Source organism: Hyperolius riggenbachi, chromosome 12, assembly GCF_040937935.1.
Source record: "Hyperolius riggenbachi isolate aHypRig1 chromosome 12, aHypRig1.pri, whole genome shotgun sequence".
In the NCBI taxonomy this organism is placed as follows: Eukaryota; Metazoa; Chordata; class Amphibia; order Anura; family Hyperoliidae; genus Hyperolius; species Hyperolius riggenbachi.
Genome location: NC_090657.1, coordinates 240,220,223 through 240,233,850, shown reverse-complemented (window position 1 = coordinate 240,233,850; position 13,628 = coordinate 240,220,223). Strand labels below are relative to the sequence as shown.

Genomic DNA, 13,628 nt, shown 5'->3' with positions numbered 1-13,628 from the left:
TGTTCCCACTGATGTATAAGGTAAAATACATGAGGGTGCTTCATCTCTGGTTCTCTTTAAAATGATGTTTGCCTACACCAGGACAAAACTTCATTCTACTTTGTAAATGTTTAAATATAAAATAAAATCATGGTATATCTAAAAAAAAGTCATTTTTTTAGGAGTAGGAGGATAATTACAATTGTTCCATCTCATCAGTTTATTTTTACTTCACTTCATTGTAAAAAAACAAAACACAAGCTTGAAATGTTACTGAAATGAGCCCCCCGAGGAACTCCTGAATAGAGACCCGCCGGTATATTCTGCGCTCTGACATCACAGGGCCACATACAGATAGATCAGTCCTGTTTTGCGCCAGCCTGACATTGAGACGTTCTTCACCTGTGTCAGCAGCACATGGCTGATGCTGCACTTTATTTCCTCCACCTATTAATTGATGCTGCTCTCCCCCTACCAGGCGGTGATGCCGGCTTCCTGAGGGGCGCAGCTGCGTAAAGCACAGACGCTGATAAGATTGTGGCGTCGTCAGCACAACACTCCGGATCCTAGGAGACAATAGTCAGGCTCTGTCGGCGGCCTAGAGATGAGAGTAACCAGAGCACAGGCCTCACACTGAGCCTCTGCCAGGCGCGCAGAGCCGCCTGCATCTTAATGGACTCATCTAGCGTCTCCTGGTGTTCCCAATAGCTGTGTAATCCGGAGGAGCGCGAGAGCGGCCGTCCACTCCAAATGAAAGGACGAGGATACATTCATTTCCACATAATACCCCGCTGTCACCTGCGCCGCCATCGACCCGCTCCCAACGCTTGCGATTGTCATGTTCCACCATTTCCGGAGGCGGCAGAATTACTGTAGATTCACTCTCTCTCCATTACCGCCTGCAAACGTCTAATAAAATTCCTGAGATTGTCATTACGTCTTCATCATATAGACGCGCGGCGCACAGACGCGGTGACTTGTTCAAGGGACAGACGGAGAGCTTTCAGATATGTAATGTGTCATTGTGTGAGCGTGGCAGATCCACGAGTGTCACCGGTAATCTGATCACTTAGGGCCGCGCGGCGATATTACAGCAGCAGCTCTCCAAGCCGTCACGCTTGCTGCCACTTTCAGGATGTTTTTATTAAAGGGTAAAGGTGGCTTGAAAATAGCGCGATGAGCGGTAGTGACATTATAGCGTGTGACATGAGGCGTTATGATGTCATCACTATGGGTGCCCACCTTGTCATCCTCCCGTCTATTCAAAGATATAAAAAATGACTCTTTCTCTCGACATATTTACGGCAGAGGGAACATAAACCCATATAAGAGGGGAGTTTGCGTTCTGAAATACTAATCATTGCACGCACCGTGCGAATGTTGCATCTGACCGCACCCCTCCCATATTTCCCCTCTCTGGGTGTGTAACCGCCCCTGAAAGCCAAGCCACGCCTCTATAGAAAAAGTGCATCATTAACAATGGTCACCTCCATATTTTTCTTACTAGTGAAACTGTACAATTTTCTGCTGCCTGAAACAAACATGGAGGATACGACTCGTCCCCCTCCCCCCCTTGATTTGGAATGATCGCAAAGTACCTGACAATTGGCAATGTACATTATATATGTATATACACACACACTCACCTAAAGGATTATTAGGAACACCATACTAATACGGTGTTTGACCCCCTTTCGCCTTCAGAACTACTACGTGGCATTGATTGAACAAGGTGCTGAAAGCATTCTTTAGAGATGTTGGCCCATATTGATAGGATAGCATCTTGCAGTTGATGGAGATTTGTGGGATGCACATCCAGGGCATGAAGCTCCCGTTCCATCACATCCCAAAGATGCTCTATTGGGTGGAGATCTGGTGACTGTGGGGGCCATTTTAGTACAGTGACATCATTGTCATGTTCAAGAAACCAATATGAAATGATTGGAGCTTTGTGCCATGGTGCATTATCCTGCTGGAAGTAGCCATCAGAGGATGGGTACATGGTGGTCATGAAGGGATGGGCATGGTCAGAAACAATGCTCAGTTAGCCTGTGGCATTTACACGATGCCCAATTAGCACCAAGGGGCCTAAAGTGTGCCAATAAAACATCCCCCACACCATTACACCACCACCACCAGCCTGCACAGTGGTAACAAGGCATGATGGATCCATGTTCTCATTCTGTTTACTCCAAATTCTGACTCCATCGAGACTCATCAGATCAGGCAACATTTTTCCAGTCTTCAACTGTCCAATTTTGGTGAGCTCCTGCAAATTGTAGCCTCTTCTTCCTATTTGTAGTGGAGATGAGTGGTACCGGGTGGGGTCTTCTGCTGTTGTAGCTCATCCGCCTCAAGGTTGTGCGTGTTGTGGCTTCACAAATGCTTTGCTGCATACCTCGGTTGTAACGAGTGGTTATTTCAGTCAACGTTGCTCTTCTATCAGCTTGAATCAGTCGGCCCATTCTCCTCTGACCTCCAGCATCAACAAGACATTTTCACCCACAGGACTGCTGCATACTGGATGTTTTTCCCTTTTCACACCATTCTTTGTAAACGCTAGAAATGGTTGTGCGTGAAAATCCCAGTAAGTGAGCAGATTGTGAAATACTCAGACCGGCCTGTCTGGCACCAACAACCATGCCACGCTCAAAATTGCTTAAAGAAAACCTGTACTGAAAAAAAGTTCACCTGGGGGGTACTCACCTCAGTAGGTGGAGGCCTCTGGACCCCATCGAGGCTTCCCCCGTCCTCCTGTGTCCCACGGCGGTCTCGCTGCAGCCCATGGAACGCACAGTTGACAATTTGTCGCGCTGTGCAATATTTACCTTTTCTGGCTCCAGCGGGGGCGCTGTTGCGGCTCTTCCCACGGAGATAGACTAAAATAGACGATCTCTGTCGGGCCCGCTCTACTGCACAGGTGCAGGAGACTTTCGGTGGAGATGGAGATCGGCTATTCCGTGCAGAGAGCGGATATTGCGCCTGCGCTGTAGCCCGGGAGGTAAATATTTACATCGCCGCCGCTCCGGGAGGATTTTCGCCGCCACCGTGGGACCGAGGAGGACGGGGGAAGACTCAATAGGATCCGGAGACTTCCCCCACCAGAGGTGAGTACCCCCCATGGGAGTTTTTTTTGTTAGAGATTTTCTTTAAATCACCTTTCTTTCCCATTCTGACATTCAGTTTGGAGTCCAGTAGATTGTCTTGACCAGGACCACACCCCTAAATGCATTGAAGCAACTGCCATGTGATTGGTTGATTAGACAATTGCGTCATGCAAGGTCCGCCCCTGAATGCATGCACAAACATGCAATTTAGATATTGCCGGAATAGGCAATTACCCCGCTAGGATTCTGCACTAGTGGAAACGGGCCCTTCAACTATTGGTCTATAGGCTTGACTTCAGCCACAGCCTTCTAGTGACCACTCCCACATACCTGCAGAAAAGCCCCTCCCACTAGCAGCCTGCTTACACTTTCAGCTGATAACTGTGGTACATCTGCATGGAGAAATTAAATGAGCTATTAGGATGCAGAGAAAAGTAATAAGCGAAATAAAATGTGTATATTTTTTAATTTTGTATTATATTTGCCGTAAGTGGTGCTGCCAGCCTAATAGAAATGTTATTTTCCAGCGATAATCTCATCTCGCCTCCAGCTGAGCCTCTGTTCACTTGTAGCCGTGCGTATGATCGAGGCAGATCAGTCACATTGCACAGTTCTGTCGCTGCACTGCTGTGAATGTTGATGTTATAATTGGCGCATTCATATTAACAGTGAGCGCTCACGGCGCTGGGCTACGCGGTATTGATATGGAGATGCTAAGATTGTATTGATAACTAATGTTTTATAATTGGTCGCTCTCCTCAGGGGATAACTTAAAGGGAACCTGAAGATAGAGGGATATGGAAGCTGCCATATTTATTTCCTGTTAAGCAATACCAGTTGCCTGGCAGCCCTGCTGATCCTCTGCCTCTAATACTGTTAGCCATAGCCCCTGAACAAGCATGCTGCAGATCAGGTGTTTCTGACATTATTGTCAGATCTGACAAGATTAGCTGCATGCTTGTTTCTGGTGTGATTCAGACACTACTGCAGCCAAATAGATCAGCAGGGCTGCCAGGCAACTGGCATTGTATAACAGGAAATAAATAAGGCAGCCTCCATATTTATTTATCTATTTAAGTATTTATATAGCGCCGACATATTACGCAGCGCTGTACAGAGTATATTGTCTTCTCACTAACTGTCCCTCAGAGGGGCTCACAATCTAGTCCCTACCAGAGTCCTATGTCTATGTATGTATCGTGTAGTGCATGTATCATCAGAGTCTAGGGCAAATTTAGGGGGAAGCCAATTAACTTATCTGTTTTTTGGATGTGGGAGGAAACTGGAGTACCTGGAGGGAACCCCCACACATGGGGAGAACATACAAACTCCTTGCAGATGTTGACCTGGCTGGGATTCGAACCAGGGACCCAGCGCTGCAAGGCAAGAGCGCTAACCACTACGCCACCGTGCTGCCCTATGTAGTGTAGTGATTAAAGGACTTGGATATTGACTATGGAGAGCGGTCATTGCAACCACCATATGTGGAGAATTCTGTCTCCATTCAGGAGTTTACTTTACATTGTTTTTGGTCGCTCACCATATAAAGTAAAACAAAAACACAACCGTTGGATACAGATACCACAGGGAGGCCCCGAGATACGAGGGGGGGGAGCCCCAGGAATGTAGAATAATTACCCCAGAACGAGGAACAGAAAATGTTAATAGTCACAAAGACAACACGTTTCGTGGGTCCTACCCACATCCTCAGGCCTTTATCGGAAAAGTCTGTAAAGCCAGCCTGTCGGATGTGAAGTGCCTGTTTAACCATTTCCTGAATTGCGCATAATATATTTACGCCCCTTGGGACTTCACGTTAGCTCCAGGGGTGCAGAGATGCATACACCATCGCAATCCCCAACTGCATGCACATGCGTGTTCCCGTCGCCCCTCTTGCTAGGACACTGATCTGGGAATGGGAACATGTGCTCCCAAAGCTGATCAGAGTGCCTGTAACGAATGATCACCAGCATCAGTGTGAAGTGTGGCCACAAAACAAAATTACATCTACATACATTAAAATAAATAAATCCCCCATTTATTAACCCCTTACCACCCCCTCCCCATAGTTGCCAAAATAAGCATATTATGTTTATTTTTTTTTTAAATAGGGCTTGTTATTTGTGTTCTAGTATAAAGAAAAACACAAAACAGAAAAAAATGCACCTTTATCACCAAATGAAATATTGTCGCCATACATTGTGCTAGGGACATAATTTAAACATTGTAATAACCGGGACAAACTGGTAAATAAAATGTGTGGGCTTTATCAACAGTAACACATTTTATTTTAAACCGATAATGGCTGAAAACTGAGAGATAATGAATTTTTATAATGTTTTCCTATTACTCCCGTTAAAATGTAGCACTGCTGTGAATTTTGAGGTTATAATTTTTGCCACCCAATTTTTGCTACCTAAAGAAAGCCTAAAATGCATATAAAGTAAAATAATTTTTAGCAAAAAGTACTACCCAAAGAAAGCTCAATCTGTGCCAAAAGATTTACAATACATACATCATTTAGATGTGATAGGTAGTAATAAAGTTATTGCCAAATGAAAGGGAGGAGTGCTGGTCCATAAGGGGAAACGCCCCTCAGTGGTGAAGTGGTTACACAGGTCTGAGAGATGCTGAATTGCTATCGTTATGTCTCATGTCTTATTGTAATCTCTGCGCAGATACTAACAAGAAACCCCTCTCTGCCCACAAACGTGAAGCGAATTCCCCTTCGCTCAGCTCATCCCACAGTCGTCGCTCAATTACTTTCAATTCTTTTTCTTTTTTTTATTGTGTCCAACAAATTGTAAAACAACAAACTTCAAATCACTAACTTTCTGTTGCCTGGGTCTGGGGCTTTGATGCGTTTGTAGCGGAGAGGCCTCAGCTGGAGACGTGTCGAGTTGTTCTGCATTTAAAGAGGGATCCCATTGTGATCCGAATGTGTCTTGTGTGACTGATGCAGCATTTCCATTACGTCGGGGAATTTCAGCTAGCAGCAGCCAACACGGTGCGGAGGGGATTGCTGAACACTGTCAGCTGGATTTCTCTGTTACAAGACGGGGTTTGGATTTGGGTAGGATTCTGCTCATAATTTCACTTAGTTGGCGGGTTAGATTTGCTGGCCTTAAAGGAGCACTATCGTGAGAAATCATAACATTTAACCACTTCCCCTCCCCCTGGTACGAATATCTACATCCCTGCTCTACCTTGCTATCGACATCCCTGCTTTACCTTGCAGGGACGTAGATACTCCTTCCTTGCTGCCGTGCACTCCAGCGCTTGTTCTCGCCGCCGATCAGTAGAGGGGGAGATGAACGCAGTTCCCATTCATCAATCCAACTCCCCATGTGAATGAGCGCTGGCGAGCAATGAGATGTCGTGTCATTCAAAGCGAAAGCAACATACTGTTTACAGCACAGGTGTGGAACTCCAGGCCTGGAGGGCCAGATCCATGCCAGTGTTTAGGATGGACTGAGAAAGAGAGGAATGTGTTCTGCCTGATAGACCGCACCTTTCCTGATATAAACCCATCAATTCATTTGAGCTGTGTCAAAAATGTGTGAGGACCTCGGCCCTCATAGGACCTGTTTGACATCCCTGGTTTAGAGTAACAGAAAGCAATAAAGCAATGCCCGAGGACAACTTGTGGCCAAATAGGAAAATGACACCTACATACAACAAATATATATATATATATATATATATATATATATATATATATATATATATATATATATATATATATATATATATAATGTTACGGCCAAAACCAGAAATCGGCCAATTCTAGAACTAACGTTTCTAGAACTATCCGATTTAACGTCGGCCAAAGTCCACAATGCTGGGGATTTCTTAGAAAAAAGTACCACCCAAAGAAAGCCTAATTGTTGGCGAAAAAAAACAAGATATAGATTGTTTCGTTGTGATGAGTAGTAATAACGTTATAGGCGAATGAATGGAAGCGCTTTTGCTCTGGTGTTTAAGGGTAAAAACCCTTGGAGGTGAAGTGGTTAAAATGCATAGAGAAAAATGCACTATTACCCCCCAGAGTAAAATACACCATAAATTATTGTTCCCCTTTATTGCTGATGCTTAAAATAGGCAGTACATATCTGACAAATTTTGGACTAGTCCATCTCCTCATGGAGGAGTCTCAGTTTTTCCTTAATACAGCAAGACCCCTTATCCAGAACTCAGGCAACTGGAAGTCTCAACTAACTGGCATCAGTTATGAGGGGAATAACGTGGGCTATATTTTAGCAATATGCAGAGCTCTGCAGCAGCAGAAACAACTTCCATATAGCTCCCAGTGGCATCCCAGTGTCCGTGTATGAGTCCACGGATGTCATGTGACCCACATGAGTCCACGGCTGTCATGTTACCCACTTGGGTCCACGGATGTCATGTTACCCACAGGAGTCCACGGATGTCATGTGACCCACAGGAGTCCACGGATGTCATGTGACCCACATGAGTCCACGGCTGTCATGTTACCCACTTGGGTCCACGGATGTCATGTTACCCACAGGAGTCCACGGATGTCATGTGACCCACAGGAGTCCACGGATGTCATGTGACCCACATGAGTCCACGGCTGTCATGTTACCCACTTGGGTCCACGGATGTCATGTGACCCACAGGAGTCCACGGATGTCATGTGACCCACAGGAGTCCACGGATGTCATGTGACCCACATGAGTCCACGGCTGTCATGTTACCCACTTGGGTCCACGGATGTCATGTTACCCACAGGAGTCCACGGATGTCATGTGACCCACAGGAGTCCACGGCTGTCATGTTACCCACTTGGGTCCACGGATGTCATGTTACCCACAGGAGTCCACGGATGTCATGTGACCCACAGGAGTCCACGGCTGTCATGTTACCCACATGAGTCCACGGATGTCATGTGACCCACATGAGTCCACGGATGTCATGTGACCCACATGAGTCCACGGATGTCATGTGACCCACATGAGTCCACGGATGTCATGTGACCCACATGAGTCCACGGATGTCATGTGACCCACATTGATCCACATGACTGGACTCGTACACAGAGGACATCGGAAAGCCGCTGACAGCTACACGGGGGGAGGGGCTGTGCTATTTGCAGCCAGTAGCTCAACAACCGGCAAGCACACATCCAGCACCAGGCCTCTGCTGGCTATCGGGGGTCTTGCTGCATTCTTTGCGTAAATCCTTTACAGGAAAAGCTTTAAAAACAACCCGGCCAGCCTACTTCCTTTCTTGCACATTATTTTGGCAGTTGGACAGAGCAACTGCTGTTCAGTAAGCTCTTTTGAAAATAAAGAACACCCCGAGAATCCCCCATGAGGAGATTTTTTTTTTATACATTTTTTTTTGAAGCCACAGAATACATGCTTTTTAAATTTTACAATTCTTCGCGATACTGGTCCTTTTCACCTTAAAGTGGGATAAAACTCTGACATAACATTGAATAAAAATGTGTCTCAATACTTTTAACCACCCATACAGTCATCGGAGTTGTAGCTTTTCGTGTCGTTTGTGTGAAAGCCGCGGTAGATCCCGTTGTCTCGTCTCATGTAGCATCCAAGACGTCTATGTTTGAATGTTTCTTGTCCCACTAGAGGCTCAACATACGACACGATGGCGAAATACCGGTAACCGATGCCAAACACCATTGTTCTCGGTAGCAGTAAAGCGTTTAGCATCAGCTAAATGTGCCGCCAGCCATCCCACAGAAGCCTACCTGAACCAGACCTAAATCAGGAGCTCAAAACACCTTAATCTAGCAGTTTCCTCCTCTAATTATGTAAGCAGTTAAAATCTGACAGATCCGACAGGTTTTTGGACTAGTCCATCTTCTCATGGAGGATTCCCAGGATTTTCTTTGATTTCAAAAGCATTTCCTGAACAGCAGTTGTCTAACAGAAGTCTAACTGCCAAAATAGTGTGCCAGTGAGTAAGGATGCTGGCTGATATCTTACTGTTTTGGCAGTTAAAGAGGAACTCCAGTGAAAATAATTTAATATAAAAAGGTGCTTAATTTTTACAATAATTATGTATACATGATTTAGTCAGAGTTTGCTCATTGTAAAATCTTTCCTCTCCCAGATTCACATTCTGACATGTATTACATGGTGACATTGTTACTGTGGGCAGATTATGTAGCTGTTCTGGCTTTAACAGACAGCTATAAACAGCCATTTCCTGTGTGTGTCATTGTTACATTGTGGCAGTTTGCCCAGAGTACCATACGGTACCAGAGCCTCTTGTGGGAGGGGTTTCAGCACAAAATCAGTCATACAGCGCCCCCTGATGGTCTGTTTGTGAAAATCATTATATTTTTCATGTAAAAGTGGGTATCAGCTACTGATTGGGATAAAGTTCAATTCTTGGTCGGAGTTTCTCTTTAAAGGACAACTTAGGTGACATGTGACATGATGATATAGACATGGGTATGTACAGTGCCAAGTACACAAATAACTAGGCTGTTTCTTTTTTTTTCTTTCTCTGCCTGAAAGAGTTAAACATCAGGTGTGTAAGTGACAGTTTCTGTCCAGGTCGGGAGCGGGTCGGACGGGTCAGACTATAGCATAATCCTCACTTATAAGGAATTACAGCCATAAAACACTTTCCCGTCAGTAAATGGCTTTTGAGGGCAGGAAAGAGATAAAAAGGGTCAATAATTCATAGATTTTAGCTCTGGCATACTGCAATGAAGGTGTCATTGAGCAGAGACAATGAAACAGTAAAAACTTAAAAACTAGATATAAAATAAAACTGTGGGATACCTAAAAAAAACAAAAAAAAAACAGTTTTTGGAGGAGGAGGATAGATACAATTGTTTTCGTGATCAGTTTATTTTCACCTCAGATATCCTTTAACCGAATGCTGACCGACGCAGTTTAAATCTATGTCGGGCAGGTGGTGCTGCGGTTCTGACTGGATGTAAGCTCTACGTCCCATTCACTGCGCGTCCCCGCCCGTTCTCGCCGCTCTCTACCCGCCGCTATGTGCTGCCCTGCAGCCTCTATGACGGCAGGGCACTGTGAGACGGGCAGGAGCTGTTTTCATTGGTTCCTGGCCCTGTCATTACTGTAAGCCAATCCCATTGACTTACATGGAGTGACAGGGTCAGGAACCAATGAAAGCGGCTCCTGACCGGTGCACAGCGCTCTGCCGTCATAGAGATGGCAGAGAGAGCAGCCTGCGGCGGGGACAGAGCGGCGTGACCGGCGGGAGCAACGGATTATTGCGGCGATTCGTCGGGATGCAGCATTTTAGTGTACCAGCAGCCTTTGCTCCTTAAGGGGGCACCTGCTGGTACCGAAGTGGTTAAACTGCAGTTCGGGAAATGCTTAAATAAATAAAACCCTGAGAATCCCCCATGAGGAGATGGACTAGTCCAAAACCTGTTGGATCGGTCAGATTTTAACCGCCTACTTTTTTCGCGATAGTGGTCCTGTAAATGTTTATTTGTTAAAGCAGGACAACGAAAAAACAAAACAGAAACCAGCATTCTGTACACTCATAAATTGTGAAACAAGCTGCAAACAAACAACAAAATGGCATTCAAGCAATATCATTTCCCTTCCATGAAGAGATTGTCTTTCCTTATAGCGCGGTCGCCCCTCCGCCTCTGCTATGTGTCAGCAGCAGATCAGCACGGCGAGCGCATTGCACGCAGGTCACCCCTGCCTCTGCCCTTCGCTTTCATTCCTCGCATCCAATCTCCCTCCAAGGACCTCAACTTTCACCTGCGGAACATCTCCGGAATACGCCGCGCTGTAAGTGGGCCCCGGCGGCGGGGAAAAAACTCTCAGCTCATCTGCAGCCAACACAGCCGGCTTCCTCTGTAACCCCTGCACCGCCGCAAACCTGTGTCACTCGCAGCCTCCTAACCTCGTTTAATCCTCACTAGTACTCAGCCTGAGAGGGAAGGGGGGGGGGGAGGCTGGAGAGCGTCTCTGCCTCTAGGCCCTAATCCAGCGTAACCATATCACTAAAATGGTTCATAAGTCTTAAGCCCAATCTATACGATACGATTCTTTATACGATTCGGTTACGATTCTATTTACAATCCGATTAAATCCGACATGCCCGATCGGGATTCAATTCGATTTGCCATTGTTTTGTAATGGCAAATCGAATTGAATCAAATCGAATCCTGATCGGACATGTCGGATTTAATCGGATCGTAAATAGAATCGTATAAAGAATCGTATCGTGTAGATTGGGCCTTAGAGTGGAAGTATAAATGCTTTGTTTACTGAGCTCTGATAGGTCCTCAGTAGGGATGTCCCTGCTTAGGAGAACTCATGGAGAAGCATGTGATCAGTTTGATCAGCTGATAGATTTATAGGGCTCTGATTTGCTGGTCCTGATCATGTGTTAAACCAGGAAGTTATCACAGCAAATCAGAACCTTACAAATCTCTTAGCTGATCAAACTGATCACATGCTTCTCCGTAAATTCTCCTAATCAGGGCCATCCCTAGTCCTCAGTAGCGTGCATAGTGTATGGGGGAGATGGGGAGGCAGCGCTGGTATTTGTAAAATAAACACTTACCTGACCAGATCCATCTTTTTTCCAGGTGGCGTCTTGCTGTCATCAGGACCTGCGTGTCCCCCTCCCCTGCTTTCCTTCAGCACAATCGCCCAACCCAATCAAATGGCGCCCAAGGCAAGTTAGTAGCTTTGGACCCCATGATAGTCTTTCTGGTAAGCGGAGGTGAGAGGGGGTCAATGAAAGTGGCGTCTGGTCCCCGCGACACCTTCTGGACCCCTATGTCTTGTGGATGATACTGCTTTGCCCATATCCCAGACGTGGCCGGATCCCTGGCCTCCAATTGGTGTAGAGATTGGAGCAGAAGTGCTGGAATAGCTTGGTTGTTGCCTTATATGCTGTGCACAATGATGTCATCACACGCACACGATGCACGAGGGACAGAGGGGGCCCATTACAGGCAAGATGCACGAGGGACAGAGGGGGCCCATCACACGCACAAGATGCACGGGGGACAGAGGGGGCCCATCACACACACGATGCACGAGGGACAGAGGGGGCCCATTACAGGCAAGATGCATGAGGGACAGAGGGGGCCAATCACATGCACACGATGCACGAGGGACAGAGGGGGCCAATCACAGGCAAGACGCATGGATGGTGGCAATATATATATATAAATAGAATAGAATAGAAAATCTTTATTGTCATTGTAACAACCGAAATTGTACAACAAAATTCTTAAGTGCAATTTTCCAGCAAAAACAAAGACAGCATAGAGAGCTGGGCTGCTCTGATCTTACTGCCCCTCAAGGTTTAGTTCTTGGGCCCATATTAAATTCCCAGTTTAGGCTTCTTTTACAGAACATAAATTTGACCTAATAATGCATGAAACATTTGATAAAGAAAACAAACTTTAAGAAATCAAGGAAACCACTTGCTTCACTAGTTAACAGATCTTCCTGGACTGACTGCTGCCTGCTCATGCACGACCACCCTGGAGCATGTCCTATTTAGTCACATGGACATGAAGGGGGAGAGCGATTGTTCTGTCAGTCTGATTGTCCAAAGTTACAGGTATATTAGCACGCCAAATGTCTACTCATAGCCTATGTGCAGCCACGCCCAGAACTGACTGCAGAACTGTTGCCTCCTTTCAGCTGAGACAGACGAAGCAAAGAAAAGAGTTTAGCTATGTTTAAAAGCGTTGGATGAAATCTTTGTAAGGCAGATTGCGTTCCTGGAGTAAACGCTGTTTATTCTCTTTGTTTTCCCATGAAACTGATGTGTATTTCGGCCTATCTGCCCTATTCTGAAGTGCAAATCTACTCTGCAGCCTCCTTTCCCCCCAAAAAAACAACTGCCTAATTGCCATTGCAACTTAAAGCACAGGCCACGCCCTCCCCGAAACACCCCACCGATAGCTACCAAGGACAGATTAGGATTGTAGCACCCTCTACTGGATCCCACCATTCTACCCATGGGATCTTTGTCGCCCGTTTGATTTTTTTTTTTCATGTTAATTTTCCCTTTTAGAAACTCATCAATGATCCAATTTCCAATGCGATTGACCGTCTGATCTGATCATTGTGATCGCTTGAAAACGATTGATCAGGACCACCTACTGAGGGGCAAATGATGAGCAATCCAATCAGGCTAAAAGATTTGTTCTGAAATTCGGATTAACAGAAAGAACAATAGAATGCTCGTTCATCATTGACTGACACCACTGACAGACGGTACCTGTACCGAACAATCGTTCAGATGAATGTACCATAAAGGGCACCTCTTGAGTCATAATCAATACAGTATATAACTACTAATTAATAATAAATACTAAATAATAATAAGCAGCATACTGTCCCGATCCCCCCCCATGTGGGAGTCTAAGGTCTGTTTATAGGGCCAGCATCTATATGATGGATCTTCCGCTGGCACGTATCACACTGGAGCTGCTATTTGTGGAGGAGACCTGCTGCTGGTGCACCAGGCCCAGTGTTACACACACACAGAGAGATACGCGCTACTTACAGGCCACCTGCACCTCCG

At 45.8% G+C, this 13,628-nt stretch overlaps 1 protein-coding gene across 20 annotated transcripts in view; it reads right to left on the bottom strand.

Annotated features, from left to right (window-relative positions):
- The window catches only part of SDK2 (sidekick cell adhesion molecule 2), a 1,552,195-nt gene that overhangs the window by 284,624 nt on the left and 1,253,943 nt on the right, over nucleotides 1–13,628 (bottom strand). For all 20 annotated transcript variants that reach the window (XM_068263131.1, XM_068263129.1, XM_068263132.1 and 17 more), the window contains one exon: nucleotides 13,611–13,628. This exon is cut by the window's right edge and continues 89 nt beyond it. In XM_068263131.1, coding sequence (XP_068119232.1) covers nucleotides 13,611–13,628 — 18 coding nt within the window. The remainder of the gene's footprint in view (nucleotides 1–13,610) is intronic.